The following is a 16,546-nucleotide window of genomic DNA, read 5'->3' as shown; positions in this document are numbered from 1 at the left end:
TTTTTTTCCAAGTTGGTACTTTTCTTAGTTCAATCGTTAATTAAACTACTAAGTCTATTTGAAAAATAAAATATATCTCACAGTTTAATAAATCTTCCACTTATTCGATGGGATGGTTAAGAGATTATCTATGGTTAAACTCTTCACAACTTATCAATGGGTATAACCCATTTGGTATGAATAGTTTATCAGTCTGGGCGTGGATGTTCTTATTTGGACATCTTGTTTGGGCTACCGGATTTATGTTCTTAATTTTTTGGCGCAGATATTGGCAAGAATTGATTGAAACTTTAGCATGGGCTCATGAACGCACACCTTTAACTAATTTGATTCAATGGAGAGATAAACCAGTGGCTCTTTCTATTGTGCAGGCAAGATTGGTTGGATTAGCCCACTTTTCTGTAGGTTATATATTTACTTATGCGACTTTCTTGATTGCCTCTACATCGGGCAAATTTGGTTAATTCCTTATGTTACGCGTTGTATATTTAAGTCTATTTGAAAAATAAAATATAATCTATTAAAAATTGACGCATGCCAGAAAAAAGCAAATGTATTATTTTCCCTTATATATATACATATTCCTTTTTTGTTTTTTTTTTCTTTCATCAAAATGTAACTGATGGCCAAATGGTCAAGCCCTAATTCCCGGTTTAATCATTTTATCCGATTCAATCACATAAATTATTAAAAAATTATAAAAATATAAATATTTAAAAATTTTGAGAAGATCGGTTCAACCAGTCTGTATTGATCCGTAGGCCAATTAGTTCAACCCCTATCTCTGAACTTGTACCTCGATTGGTTCCCGGTCCAATTTGAAAACACAAGTTTTGATCGATGAAATAACTTTTTCATCCTATTAGGTTGAGCAAATAGGTGGTAAAGTTCGAAAATAGAATTAATCACTAGCGTCTCAACCTTGAGAAGTCAAATTTCGACCATTGTTGGTAATGCTAGAAGAAGAAGAAAGAAAGAAAGAAAAAGACAAAAAATAGAAAAAAAATTAAAAAGAGAAAAATTAAAGAATTAAAGAATATTTTTTAAATTTATATGACGTGGCAATTTATTATTTGGTTGAAATATTTTTTAAGAGATAATATTTTGGCTTAAAATGAGTAATAGAAGAAGAGTTTAGTTATTGTTGTGAAAAAAAAGTGGAGGCACCAACTTTGGGAAAATAGTATACTTTAGGAACTAATTCATGAGTTAAGCCTTTTTTAAAATAGACATAATGGTTTGAACAATGGAAGTACCGACTTGAGGGAAAAAGGCAATTTAGATACTACTTGTGACACAAAAAAAGGTTTTATAGTCCTCGACCTTTATAATGACCTTTAAATCTTTAAAAACACTAAAAAATTGTTAAAAGATTAAAAAATATTAGGGAATAAAGTTAAATCTTTTCAGAAAATTTTCCTTGTTCTTATCTTGAAAATATCTTAGGTAGAATTCATCTAATCATGTGGAGATTAAAAATATTTACATTTTTTTATTCATATACAACATCCATTTCTTTTATTAACAGTTCCACCAATTGATATGTTTTTACAAATAATTGAAATTAAATTTTTATTCTGTATCTTCAAATTTTAGAAACTTATAAAATTATTTTGTTAAGCTCCGATCCATAAACCCACAAAAACAATCAAATTGCATATAATTCAGCGTAGGTATTGTAGATATTTCCCCATTTTCATCTCCGAGTATTTTAAATTTCTCATTTCTTAAAAAATCTCATTCTTCACCTAACCATATGAATCAACTAAATAATGATGGAATTGAATTTTCATTCTATTTACTGAATTACATGAAATTCTATCTAACTCCATATACTATATGGTATATGTTAAATGTATGAAATATGAGATGCGTGTGAACGAAACACAAGAATCCTTAATACAGACATAAAAATGCATTCCAGAAATAAATATTTTAAATTTTTTTATGAATTCAAAAGATTTTACCCTTAAAACAGGTAAATGGAAAATAAAAATAAAAATATAGCAATAAAGCTGCACAATGATTCCAAAACACTTAAAAAGAACTGAAATATTCTTTTTTTTATTTTTATTTCTATTTTCTCAGTTCGATGATATGAATTACAAATTGAAAATGAAATGAATTAAGGACCATGTTTTATCCAATCATTTACATAAATGCCAATGGCTCCATGATTTGTAAGCTGGCAAAGAATCAAAGTTGAGTGTGAAAATATTACATAAAACCTGAATCAATTTGTACATGTTCTTTCTTTTTCCCCCCCTGTTCTTTGTCATTTGTTATTTTACCCTTTTCTTCTTGTTTTACATTGTAATGGTCGGAATGGCGACCGCAAATCCGATTCTGTCAGCTTGGGAGTCAGTAATTCTCAAAGTTCCGGGATGATGCTTTCCTTGTTGTTTAGTTTGATGCTGAGACCAGTAAGCATGAGCAGCCATGACCCGATCCAATAGTTCTTGGGGTACCGGTTCCCCTCGTCTTTGCTGCGGCGAAATTTTTGCTGTGTGAACCAATGTTTTCCATTTATCCTGGTGACAACAGTGACATAGTTTAGTAACAGCCGATGTGACTATTTCTGACAAGATATGCCAGTTGTGTAAAACACATTACGTGAAGAGATTAGTGAATCGATATATAACAACTTATTATCTCCCAGCTCATTTATTATTTTCCAAATGATGCCCCTGGAATCTGCCATATTGGTTATCATTCATGGTGATTCCTGTTCGTCATCGATTTCCTCTTCATAACAAGCCAAATAGTTAAAAGGGAAAAGGCTTTTACCTTCAGATCCACGTAAGTTCGATGGTCAGCATTCTCAAAAGCTCGCAATTTAACATCCCGCCACCTGCAGATGCCAGAAGAAGAATGATTTCAAATTCTTGATATCATTTTAAGCTGCATCCTCTTCAATGAGCCAATCGAAACAAAAGAAACAATTGGTTTTATACCTTCCGGTACCGAGCTCCTCAACGGCCTGTACCAATGCTTCTACTTCTGACACGGAAAATGGCCTCCTGGTTCTACGCTGTGCAAGCTCAGATTTCCGAATTTTCTGGTTGACAGGGACAACAGCTAGTGCCTCGACATTCATCGCTGGAACTGGAACCAGAGCTCTAGACTCTGACAGATTTTGATCGGTTAGCATGTCAGTTTGGGAGGAAACGTGTTCATAATTACTATCCACAGATTTTGCTGAATTGGTCAGTAAAGGTGGGTCAGGTGTGGCATCTGGAACCCCTGTATCTAAGGCTGGAGTGACTACTAAAGACCTGGAAAAAAAGCACTAATTAATCGAAGATACAAGTAACTCGTAATGTATATACACAAAACAAAGAGATTTAAACCAACAAAGATGTATCACAACCTATCATGAAACACAAAAAAAAACACCTTGTTAAATTTTGAGGGGCAGAGCCACACGGCAACTGTAGAAGGGGTTCTTCGGAGCATATAGGTGGAGGAACTATCACAGGACCAGGCTCCAAAGTGAAACCTAGAGCATCCAAATTGTCTTCAGATGAAATACCGGTTTGTAATAGAGTTCGACTGTCATCTCTCACTTTCTTCCCTTGAAGGAGTACCCCAACACGGATTCTACCTCCAAGTAAGGCAGTCACCGCCTCCATTACAGTCCTCTACTCACATTTAAGTATCACTAATATTAGAAGTTTTGCATTAATTAAATGAAAAAAATAATAACACAGCATTTCAATACCTTCAATGAACCAACAGTTGCAGTTTCCGGCACCTCGATATAAAGTTCTGGTATCCTAAAGGACTTAATGCTGAGCTTCACTGTACAAAAGAACAAACCTTGAGTAAGACATTCCACAAAACCTCGGGTAATTTGCAATAACAAATAAAAAAATGTTCATACCATGAGAATCATCAGACTTATGGGATGCTTGATGACCTGTAAGCAAGGAAGCTATCTCACATGCTACACAGCAGAACAAAATAGTTTAGTGAGAACAGTTGGCATCTCAATCTTGAAACCTATAAATTATAAGATAATTGCAGTAGGGAAGCACCTCCATGTGACATTGCCACCAAGCGACACTTATTTTCGTTCTCGTTCGTAACTTTCTCAGGTGAATTAGAAACATTTTCACTACCAATCCTCCCATCAGAAGTTACTATTGAGCTACGGTCAAAGAACTTCCTCCTTTTATAAAGTGTGTCATATTGACATTTGTCATAGTATGTCTTCCGCTTGCGTTGTAGAGCCTTTATTCCTCCATCTAGAAATATAAAGAAACACAAAATCACCAAGAGGATAATTCATGAACTTCAACATAAGATTTAAATGAACTACAGTTACAAATGGAAAATATACAAAGAAGCATGCTATGAATCCTAAAACCATTCGAAACACTTACCAGCTCGAGAATCTTCAAAATCCTTCAACTTTGGAGCGGCTTTCCAGTATTTGGATGTTAGCAACTTCCTTATTCTTCGGTCTTCGATACATGTTGCAGGCCTAGAAACCTTAAACCTGTTGCTAAGTTTATTAAACCTAGAAAATTTTTCATCATCATCTCTACTACCTAACTTAATATCATTCCTATGCCTTGAAAAAGAAGCATTAAGAACAGAATCACTACGTGATGGCAATTTGACATCTCTTTCGGAATTAATGGGTGCAGGAAATGTCATAGACACTTCTAATGGATCCATTGTGGGGTAATTATTAGTCTCTACCTCTCGTTTAACACCATTCTCACTGATACCATCACACAACTCCCCAAAATTAGGGGAGCAACCATCTAAATTACCAGGAAAGCTCCCATATCCTACATTGCATTTCTGAATTGTATACTTTAAATCATCATTAATTTGCACTGAGCAAGCAGGAGGTGCCTTTGTCAAAGTAGGTTCCAGAATAGCATTGTTTTCAGAATGTTTAGGTTCCTTCGAATTGTCACTGTTTTCAGTGGTCCAATCAGAGGTAACAACACTCGCATCACAGCTTACATGCCCGACGCATTCAGTTTTCAACGGTTTATCATCGTATCGAGTTTCCAGTTTAACATCTTTACCTATAGAAACATGATCATGTCCTGCAGATGCATTGCTAGAAGCAGAGCTTTCACCCTCCTCCAGTAGCTTTCCAGCTAATGAAGCTAACAATTCAAATGCGCATATTCGACCATCTTCAACCACCCTCTTAGTCCGGTCCCTCTTCTGAAACCCCAGAAAAAAAACCCGTCATTTTATTAATCAAGTTGGAAGAAAATTCAACATGATCAAAGCTAGCAGAATATCAACAGAAATCCTTAAATGATACAAAAAAGGCATACCCGAATCGATCGAGGGGCTCGAGGTACATTCGAGACACGAAAGGCATTAAATCCATAATCTAACCTCTTCTTAAACACCATATCTCAGGCATGTATGACAATCCAACTCATCAATCAGAAAGATAATTTAATCTCTCCAGATTCAAATTCTCTGTATGTAAGCCAATCCAAAAATGAAAAACAGAGCATATATCAGCACAATTACAAAGATAATCGCACAAACCTTATAATTAGTTTACAGAAAGGAATCAAATTATTTGTCTTTGTCAAGGAATAATCAGATCAGCAGATCTAGAAGAGGAGAAGAAAAACATAAACCCCAGAAAACAAAATTAAAGAAAACTGAAATCAAATTGCCAGAGTTTAAAAATAAAATTAAAAGAATGAACCAATCAGTTCAGATATCAAAACCCAAAATAGTACACAAGAGAAGATCATAGTTGCGTTAACTTTGATAAAAAAAAATCAAAATTCCGTTAAAATTAATTTCCTCAAGTAGCATTAAATTGCTTGAAAAACTCTCCAAGTCAATCAAGAACTTGAATCATTAAACACACAACAAAATCCCATAAACCTCGAAATTGACCTCGAGTTTTAAATTTGGCATGAATCCAAAGACAAAAACCCAGAACAGATCTCGATCCATAAGCAGTTGAAATCGAAATTCACTTGTGAAAAACACATTTTGCTTCATCATTTGGCATAATTCAATGTAATAAAAGAACTCACTCCCATGAAAAAAGGAAGAAACCAAGAATTCAAGTAAAAATAAAAACCAATAGCTCACCTTTTAAATTGAAATGATCTCCAGTTTCTTAAATCTCAATATACATATATACAGAAAAGAATTTTTTTTTTTAATGAAAATTTTCCTGGGAAAAGTCCTTGAAAAAATTATTGAGAAACAAAGATAAGGGATTTCAAAAAATCCCAAACTAAATTCAATTGAAATTCATTGAAACAAGATCCTTTTTTTTTTTTTTAAGATTGACGTGGTTTCGGATGGTGAAGAAATTTTAAGACAAAAACCCCCTTAAAGAAAACCCACCAAGAAAATAAATAAATAGAAGACAAAGTGCTTAAACCCATATAACTTTGAGCACAAAACCGGATCGACCGGTCAATTAGAGATGGTTTACCGGCAATAGAAGGTAACTAAAACCCCTCCCCTTCGCTCTAGTTGTGACCGGTTCTTAATTCCTTTCTTTGAATCTAAAAATCAGATAGTACTTCCACGTGGACCAATCATGATTTTAGAAACAATTGTTTTAAGACCCATATTTTCCGTTAAATGTTAATATTGTAAGAAGTATTTTGTAAGGAATATTTTAAGGGTAAACTATTAAAATAGTCACTTTTATTTGTCTCAGATTATATTATTACGTTATAGTATTTTAGTCACTGAACCCTTAATTGTTGTTAACAGTGTAACCGTAAGCTGACGTGGTACAATAAATAATCATTTTAAACAAAATTTATGTTAATTTATACAATTGATCCCTATATTTTTTTCGTTTTGAGCAATTTAATTTTTTTCTTTATATTTTTTTAACTTTCCTTTTTTTTCTCCCTCTATTTTTCTCCCTTCTCCATTTTTTTAAACGTAATTTTTCTATGTTTTCCATTTGTTAAAACTAGTCCTTATACTTTTGTTTTTTTTTAACAATTTAATTTTTTCGAGTGAGGCGAGCTTGTGGATTAGTTTTAACAAAGGGAAAACATAAAAAATTTACGTTAAAAGAAATAAAGAAGGGAGGAAAATAGGGGAAGAAACGAAAGAGAATAGAAATTAAAAAATATATATATGATGTAAAAATATTTAAATTTAATATTACCTTGATGATCTGATTACATATATGATATTATTACAAAGCAATTTAATTTGATTTATATATTTAAGTAAATATCCATTTTAAACCTAAGTTACTTCTATATATAAAATTAAAAATCAAGATTAATAGCATAAAATTTTAGGGGTAAAATTTAGTCACATAAATGTTGTGCGGTAAATTTAATCATATTCTTAAAGTGTAATGATAAATATTAATATTAATCAAAATAAAATATAGTGGTAAATTTACATGTTAACCCTTTATATTTAGATAAAATTGTTAAAATTTAAAATTAAAATTTGAATATATAAGCTCTTTAGTACCTTAAATTTCAATACCATGTAATGTAATAAATTATCAATTTTGATTTAAATTTATCTTACATTTTTTAATTTAAAATTTAAAATAAGTAGTGAATTTAACATTTAAATTTATGGTCTAAATTTTAAAACAAATTGAATGGTAATGGAACAAAAATGATGGGGAGGTTTAAGCCAAATAGCAGCAGATTTCTGAACATGTTCAGTCGCTGATATGCACAAACGAAGTGCACCCATTTCGGAACATCAAAAGGTGACCAATAGCAGCTTGATTTACAAGTGAGGAAATACCTAATTTAGCAGGAATCTTTGGTAAATGGCAGCAAAATGGCAATACTTGGGAGGTGAAGCAAGTATCAGCGAACTGATTAAAGGAGGACAAATTTAAGAGATATGGCAGCGGCAGCAGTTTATGGAGCAAAGTAAGCACCGAATCAAGGCCAATTGAGGCTTGCGGCAGACAGACAAACAAATGAGACAGAAATAAAAAAGGATTAAGCAATTAACATAACAAAATATGCTTAACAGAGATAGAACTCCATAAGTTACTCTCTATGCATAATAACCACTATTTGTCTTCAGACTTGTAATATTTCAGCAACAACTTTGCTTGCTCAGCAACAAATTCAGTTCGCCTCGCATACGCTTCCAGCTGCGCGACTTGCAATTTCATCCATTTTGCCTCCAAAGCCGCCTTCTTTTCACCATCAACCATATCCAACCCCACCTTTACAACTGCCTCTTCTAAGTCAGAGAGACTAAATTTCTTATCAAGGAAATTACTGGAACTCTTAGATACCACCTCATTGACTTCTACTGACACCGCATCGTCTATTTTCTTATCGGAAGAAGAAAGCAACTCAGCTTTCACTGCAACCTCTGCCTTGTTATTCCCCTTGGCTTTCCCATTCGACTTAGCAGTTGAAGACTCAACTTTTCCACTAATCCCTTCTTTGCCCCAAATCTGTTTCGACAACTCAAAAGCATTTTGTTCATGGGGTTTAGAGAAAGTTGGATCCTCACCCTTGTTATTTTTACCAGCATTGCTTTTGAATTTTTTCTTTAATCTTCTTATCTTATCCATCAGCTGTACTTTGCTAACATCAGTATGAATCGATTTCTTAACAAATTCATAGAACTCATTCATATCAGCGCAAGGGTCAGCCCCTTTTTTAGCAGAATAATCCAACATACCAATCAACAAAGCAATCTCATCATCTTCACTGTGTTGCGGAAGCGACGATAATATTAATAACAATATTATCAGAAATATTTAGATAATTATTATGCCAACAATTATACTAAGAAAATTCCCAGTTAAATTGGAGGGGTCACAATGGTCCCGCTTAAAACCCAACAACTAGACAGAACTCACTTAGATATTTATAGCAATAATAACTAAATAAATATAACCAACATAAAGCTATTAAATAAAAGCAAACAAATAAGAAATAAAATACCAGAGTTTTAACGAGGTTCGGCCAATTTAGCTTACGTCCTCGGACACTACCAAATCAATATTTCCTCTAGAAATATTACAAAGGAGAAGATTTTGGGATGATACAACCAAAGGGGGAGGGGTTCTATATATAACAAACCAAACCCCCTCCCTTTCTATCTTTTCCTAATGTGGGATATTGCCAATATTCAACAAATCTCCACCTTGGCGATATTCCACATCTTCGAACATCTTCTCATAACACAAACTTCAATAGTGTCTTCAATTTTGCAACCAATCGCCTTCTTCCCTTTTGGTAGTTGTGCCAGCTTCCACATCTTGTTTTTCTCTAGAGATTGCATTTCCTCTTCCATTGCACCTAACCATCTATTATTCTCTAAACTCTGAATGGCTTCGGTGTAAGTGGATGGAATATTATCAACAACTGGAAGTGCATAAGCTACCGTGTCAGTGAAACGAGCTGGTTTCTGAATTTCTCGTCTCTGCCTTCTGACTGCAATTGGCTCTGATTGCTGTTGAGGTTCTTGGGTAGAAACCTCTTCCTCATCTGACTCTGCATCTGCCAATGAAGAATCACTAGTGGTACCTTCTGCTGGAATTACCACACTCTGCTCAAACTCCACCTGCTGCGGAGTACACTCCACCTGCTGCGAAGTACTACTCACTCCTTCTGGATTTACCTTATTCAACATGGCAGATTCATGAAAGGTAACATCCCTACTGATTATCGTCTTCTTTGCCTCTAGACACCACAAACGATATCCCTTAACACCAGCATTGAAGCCCATGAATAGAGCCTTCTTTGCTCTTGGATCTAACTTTGATTCTTTCACATGATAATATGCAATAGAACCAAAAATGCGCAAGGTGTCATAATCAGTAGCAGGTTTTCCATACCATTTCTCCAAAGGAGTCTTGCCATTTATAGCAGATGATGGCAAATGATTGATGAGATGTTGAGCGTACATCACAGCCTCAGCCCAAAACTTTCTATCTAATCCAGCATTAGATAACATACATCGAACTTTCTCCACAAGCGTTCGATTCATACGCTCTGCCACCCCATTCTGTTGCGGTGTTCCACCTACGGTGAAGTGCCTTACTATGCCACAATCTTGGCATATCTTCAGGAAAGGATCGCTTTTATATTCTCCACCGTTGTCTGATCGGAGAACCTTAATCTTCCTTCCTGTCTGATTTTCAACTTTAGTTTTCCACTTAAGGAAAACTTCAAGCACCTCATCTTTGTTCTTCATAGGAAACACCCAAACTCGTCTGGAAAAATCATCAATAAAGGTGACAAAATAACGTCTTCCTCCAAGTGATGGAGTCTTGGACGGTCCCCATACATCAGAATGCACATAATCCAGAATACCTTTAGTATTGTGAATCCCAGTGCCAAATTTCACCCTTCGTTGTTTTCCCAGAACACAATGCTCGCAAAATTCAAGTTTGCAAGTCTTTGTACCTTTCAATAATCCTTGCTTGGCTAGAGTTTGCAAGGATTTTTCACCAGCATGGCCCAAACGCATATGCCACAGCTGTGTTGCCTCAGCGTCCTTCTTGGTACTCGTAATTGCTGCTGCTGTTGTCCCGACCACTGTACTACCTTGGTAGTAATACAGATTGTTCTTTCTTATGCCTTTCAACATCACCAATGCTCCTGAAGTTGCTTTAAGAACTCCATCTCGTATTGTCACAACTAGGCCTTTAGATTCTAACGACCCCAAAGAGATGAGATTCTTCTTCAACTTTGGGACATATCGTACATCCCGCAAAATTCTAGTAGATCCATCATGACTCCTCAGTTTAATTGAACCTATCCCGGCTATTTTACATGTGTTATCATTACCCATGTAAACAACCCCTTCATCTAGTTTTTGAAATTCAAAGAACCATTCCCGAATGGGACACATATGATAGGAACAACCAGAATCCATGATCCACTCATCTGCATATAATGTTGAAGATGTCATACTAAGAGAAAAGTCTGACTCTGCTTCACTATTGCATTCTGCAACATTTGCATCTTGCGGAGTCTTCCCTTTTTTCTTCAATTTTGGACAATCTTTCTTCCAATGTCCTTTTTCTTTGCGAAAGGAACATTCATCTTTGGCAACAACTCGACCTTTGGACTTTCTTCTCTTCCCCTTAGACTGACTTTCCTGACGATCTCTTGTTACCAATGCTTCCACTGCTGCTTCACTTGAACCTTTCAACTTATCCTTTCGGCGTAGTTCATAGCTATACAATGCAGCAGTTACTTCATTGAAAGTTACTTCCGACTTTCCATGAAGTAAAGTAGTTTCAAGGTACTCAAACTCCTCTGGAAGCGATCCCAACAACATTAACGCCAAGTCTTCGTCTTCAAAAGTCACATCCAAATTCAACAAATCAGCCACCAGCTGATTAAAATTGGTAATGTGCTCGTTCATTGTGGTACCAGGAACATAACTGAAACGAAACAGTCTTTTCTTTATATGCAACTTATTTTGACTGTTCTTCTTCAGGAATTTCTCCTCCAATGCTTTCCACAATTTACTTGCAGAAGTCTCTTTACTGAATATATACTTCTGCTCTCTGGAAAGACATGATCGAATTGTACCACATGCCAATCGGTTGATGGTCTTCCATTCTTTATCATCAACCCCTTCTGGTTTTTCTTCCTCAATGGCAATATCTAGACCCTGTTGAAATAGGGCATCTAGAAGCTCACTTTGCCACATGCCGAAATGACCTGTTCCATCAAAAATTTCCACTACAAATCTCGTATTTGCAGTTCCAATCCTCGGCAAAATGTACGAAGTGGAAGTTGTTGATATGGATGGTTTTTCTTCTGTCATTTTTGCCATAGCTTCTACTTAATAGCCACCAAATGCAGAATACCCACAAGCTTTAGGAAATGTTTCTGATGTGTAAGATCAGACTAAGCTGCAAACACAGAGCATACTACAAAACCTTGGCTCGGATACCAATTGTTGCGGAAGCGACGATAATATTAATAACAATATTATCAGAAATATTTAGATAATTATTATGCCAACAATTATACTAAGAAAATTCCCAGTTAAATTGGAGGGGTCACAATGGTCCCGCTTAAAACCCAACAACTAGACAGAACTCACTTAGATATTTATAGCAATAATAACTAAATAAATATAACCAACATAAAGCTATTAAATAAAAGCAAACAAATAAGAAATAAAATACCAGAGTTTTAACGAGGTTCGGCCAATTTAGCTTACGTCCTCGGACACTACCAAATCAATATTTCCTCTAGAAATATTACAAAGGAGAAGATTTTGGGATGATACAACCAAAGGGGGAGGGGTTCTATATATAACAAACCAAACCCCCTCCCTTTCTATCTTTTCCTAATGTGGGATATTGCCAATATTCAACACACTGAACAACCGCTGGAACAGCAGCTTCTTTGCATCTTTACCAGTCTTTTTCACCCCCTCCACAACAGGTGCAGTAGCCATCCCTTCTTCCCCAACCTTCTTCTTGGGTCGTTTCGCTTCTTTGGCATCCAACTCCGACTCCCCAGGCCGTTTAGATGAAGAAGCCAAGGACTTATTACATCTGGGTTCCGTCGCAATAGCAATCTGTGCAGCGGTGTCGGATTCGGAATCAGAACCGGATTCATCAGATCCCTCTTTAACGATGGCAGGCGTAGCGGTTTCAAGCTTTCTAGGTGGTGGGCTCTTCTGGCTCATTGGAGTAGACTGGGTTTTGGGGTCTTCCTCAGTTGAAGACCCTTCGTCTACTTCCTCAGAAGAAGTCACCTCTTCATCTTCTTCAGAGGAAGAAGCGGCTGGTGGGACTTCAATAGGGTTTGAACGCTTTGGTGCCATCGAGAAAGAGAGAGATGAGGGATGCTACAAGTTTGTTCAATGGTTTTATAGGGAAAGAGGTAATGGGAAATCAATGAGTTTTTGAATGGTAGTGGACTGATTTCTGAAGGCTGTAATGGGCTGTTATGTTTACATAAACGAAGAGTCAAACTTCAAATGTGGGAACCGAAGAGTTCTTTCCCCTAACGGAGCATTGGAAGTGGAAATCAAAGGAACATCTCTCACTTTATTCACTAATGGATTGGGAATCTAATTAATAAAAAATTTTAGTTTAAATATTAAAATCGAGTATAAACATACCGAGAACAATATCAACAGTTTAATATTTAAGTTGGTTACTCAAAAAATGATACTTTAAATGCTTCTATCAATAAAAGAGTCGATTCTCACTCACCAAAGATTATAAGTAATATATGAGTTTTTATTTTTATCGAGGAATTTCGTTTAATACGTAGATTGGCCCTTAAACTTAACAATTTTTGTTGGATCACATTAGTCCCTAAGGTTGGTATTCGTTATACAAATCGGTTTGGTTAACATTGTTAGTTTTTACAAGGCTTAATCTATTATAGGTTAGCCCTAAACTCGATAACTTTTCTCATATTGGGTCCCAACTTTTTGTTTTGGATCATATTGAACCTTAAAGTTGGCATCTGTTACACAGATTGGTCCCTACACTAACACAATTTATTTTTGAAAATTTGGTTGATGTGGACAAGTATGGGGGCAACATGTAGAGAAATAAAGGAACGAGAAACTTTAAATTTTGAAAAGAAAAATTTGTTTTAATTTTTTAAGAGATGTAATATATTGTAAAAATTCAAATCTGAAAAAAATTATATTTAAAGGAATAGTTCTAATAGAATAATAAATGGACTATTTTCAATATATCTGGGCTAATTCATTTACCCTACCACTGCTACTATTATTATAAACTACAATCATATAGGATCATGCAAAAAATAAATAAATTTATGGAAATATTTCATAAAAAAATTATAAAGGTGTAATTTTATATTAGAGTAAGTGATTCATTTCTTAAATATAATAAGTATAAGTATAATTCTAATTTTAGGAAAAAAATTTATTAAACTTTATAGTATTTTATTTAAAATAATAATAAGTTTTCACTTATTTATAGTAGTAAACTTTATAGTATTTTATTTATAGTATTTTATAGTATTTTATTTTATTTAAAATAAGCTTTATAGTATTTATTATATAGATTTGATAGTTATGAATTTAATAAATTATATGGCATACTATAATCACTTAGTTATAATTAATTAAAATAAATTAAAAAATAACACAAAAATATTAGGTACACTGATACTTTATGTATTAGCCTTCCTTTTTAACAACTTCGAATGATTTATCAACTTAATAGTTTAACTTAAAATGATTTTTGAAATAGTCTTATTGATGATTATGATATTAATTTAATCATTCAATTCACTTTATAAATTTATAAGTGAATCTGGAGCATGTATTATGATTGTCGTGAAGAAAATAAAAAATTGCAATATTAGATATATTGGGGGCCAAAAGAAGGAGATATTGTTTTTTTTCCCAAAGCTTATATTTGGTAAGAACTGTCAAACCGAGCCTAACCGAACCCCAATTATGGATTTCAAATATTTCTATTTTTATTCTATATGATTTCGATTTTGATTTTAGAAGGAAAAATCGAACGGAACAGTTCAATTCAATTTTTATCCAAAAACTGAACCGAACCGAATACACCCCTAATGAAACCTCGTTAATAACACTTTAAAAAAAATAATTAAAATCAGCATAGTGTAACCCAAATGTAAGGTGAGGTTGGAAGATAGCAAGATAAGGCCTCTCCAACCGTAGGCTAAGTTGTGCTAAATGTGAATCACAATCTCTATTATTATACCACATTCAACTATGGATAAGTTTAATTTAGAAACAAATACAAATGATATGATAATTAAGCTAATATGCATTGTTTGATATATATACGATGGAGATTAGTGTTATAGATTGTGTCTTGATGCATACTCAATTTCTGTAATGTTTTAAATATAAAATTATTATACCCACTGAACATCAATCCATTGTCGTCCAGTGGTTAGGATATCTGGCTTTCACCCAGGAGACCCGGGTTCAATTCCCGGCAATGGAAATTTTTCAAATATCTTTTGTTGTCCTTTCGTCTTGCTGGCACGTGGCACACACCCACAAGCTTTTTTTTTTCCATTTTATAAATTGGTTAAATTTCAACTTTAGTCCTTTTTATATGCTTAAATTTGAAATTTAATTCTTATACTTTAATTTCAATTTTAGTCCTAATATGCTTAAATTTGAGATTTAATCCTTATACTTTAATTTCTAGCATCATTTGGTCTCTATATTTTTATAATTTTTTTAATTAATTCAAATAGTTAATATCGTTGACTTTGCAATTAAATGTGGTTATATATAATTTGAAAACGAATTTTTAAAACCACAAGGTAGAGAGATTTTAAATTATTGAAAATAAAAGTTAGAGGAATAAATTTTAAATGTACGAAATGTAGAAACTTAGAGTTATGATTGTTTGAACCTAATTGGATCAGTTGGTTGGATCGAGAACCTGTCAAGATCTCAATCCAAAAAGAGACATCAGACTAATTGACCTGCGAATCGATACAGATCGATTGAACCAGGCAAAAAAAATTAATTGAATCGCTTTTTATTTTTATGTTTTTTAATGATTCATTTAATCAGACAGTATGAATCAATGGTCTGACCAAATCGACCACTAATCTAGTTCTGAAAATTTTGCTTAGAATATATTTAATCTTCAAATTTTTACTCTATAATTTCACATTAACAAATAGTCAACCCAACATGAAGCTTGAGTGAACCATATTAATTCATACTCAAATATGGAAAAAAAATATGGGACACTAATATTTATCTTATATATATTTTAAAAAAACTAAATGCTGATTTATATCATTAAATACTCAAACATGAACAAACTTATTTAATTCATTTTATAGATGTATAAATGAATCTGTATTATGATTGTTGTGAAAAAATAAAAAAAATTATAATATTAAATTTTTTGGGCATAAAAGAATGTGATTTTTTTTACAAAGCTTAGATTTAGTAAAAACCGTCGAACCGAACTTAATCGAATCGCGATTATTGATTTCAAATATTTCAATTTTTATTATATACGGTTTCAATTTTGGTTTTAGAAGTGAAAAATTGAATGGAACAATTCAATTCAATTTTTATCTAAAAATCGAACCGAACTAAATACACCTTAATGAAACCTCGTTAATAACCCTTTAAAAAAATAATTAAAATGAGCATAGTGTAACCCAATAGCAAAATAAGGCCTCTCCAATTCTAGGCTGAGTTCTGTTAATTTAACTAAGAATATGTATTCATTGATTGTGTTATTGATTGTCTTTTTGTTTCAATCACTTTATAAAGGGATGGAAATCAATCATTATTCTACAATTTACTTTAATTGTTGGTATATTTTCAATCTTTTATGTTTGATTATTTATTTACATCAATTTAAGAATTTTGAGCATTAAATCTCGATATTATAATTGAATAAGAGATCAAATTAAATAAGAAAAGATTTTCAAAAGTCCTATATGTTAAGATATGCAAGAAAAAAGATTGAGTCAATTTTGTGAAAACTTATCTTAATTCTTTGTATATTTATATTAAGGGTAATTGATTTGGTGAAATCAAGACATATCAGAATGGATTGAAATTTACTTAAGGAAGCTAGTCTCCAACT

General features: G+C 33.5%; 2 protein-coding genes and 1 non-coding gene across 5 annotated transcripts; 1 reads left to right on the top strand and 2 right to left on the bottom strand.

The window, feature by feature from the left end:
* Window positions 1-2,043: 2,043 nt before the first annotated feature.
* LOC107918056 (telomere repeat-binding protein 3) lies at window positions 2,044-6,367 on the bottom strand. Of its 3 annotated transcripts, none has more exons than XM_016847556.2 (10): window positions 6,094-6,367; window positions 5,307-5,457; window positions 4,386-5,190; window positions 4,038-4,247; window positions 3,884-3,946; window positions 3,722-3,801; window positions 3,397-3,641; window positions 2,955-3,275; window positions 2,788-2,851; window positions 2,044-2,531 (listed from the first exon to the last, which is right to left on the bottom strand). In XM_016847556.2, exons 2-10 carry the CDS (start codon window positions 5,385-5,387, stop codon window positions 2,307-2,309), a joined length of 2,094 nt encoding a protein of 697 aa, XP_016703045.1. In that variant the 5' UTR covers window positions 5,388-5,457; window positions 6,094-6,367; the 3' UTR covers window positions 2,044-2,306. The 3 variants fall into 3 exon arrangements, with proteins under 3 accessions (XP_016703045.1, XP_016703048.1, XP_016703046.1); XM_016847559.2 differs by having other exon boundaries at window positions 4,386-5,187; window positions 6,094-6,344; XM_016847557.2 differs by lacking the exon at window positions 6,094-6,367 and adding an exon at window positions 5,530-6,076.
* Window positions 6,368-7,966: 1,599 nt separating this feature from the next.
* LOC107917260 (probable transcription factor At1g61730) lies at window positions 7,967-12,950 on the bottom strand. Its single transcript, XM_041109894.1, has 2 exons — window positions 12,320-12,950; window positions 7,967-8,681 (listed from the first exon to the last, which is right to left on the bottom strand). Exons 1-2 carry the CDS (start codon window positions 12,772-12,774, stop codon window positions 8,027-8,029), a joined length of 1,110 nt encoding a protein of 369 aa, XP_040965828.1. The 5' UTR covers window positions 12,775-12,950; the 3' UTR covers window positions 7,967-8,026.
* A 1,901-nt stretch (window positions 12,951-14,851) lies between these two features.
* On the top strand, window positions 14,852-14,923 carry TRNAE-UUC (transfer RNA glutamic acid (anticodon UUC)). The gene has a single exon. It is a non-coding gene; the product is annotated as a tRNA-Glu (tRNA).
* The last annotated feature ends 1,623 nt before the right edge of the window (window positions 14,924-16,546 follow it).

This window comes from Gossypium hirsutum, chromosome D13, assembly GCF_007990345.1.
Source record: "Gossypium hirsutum isolate 1008001.06 chromosome D13, Gossypium_hirsutum_v2.1, whole genome shotgun sequence".
Taxonomy (NCBI): domain Eukaryota; kingdom Viridiplantae; phylum Streptophyta; class Magnoliopsida; order Malvales; family Malvaceae; genus Gossypium; species Gossypium hirsutum.
This window is presented reverse-complemented; position numbering and strand designations above follow the sequence as displayed.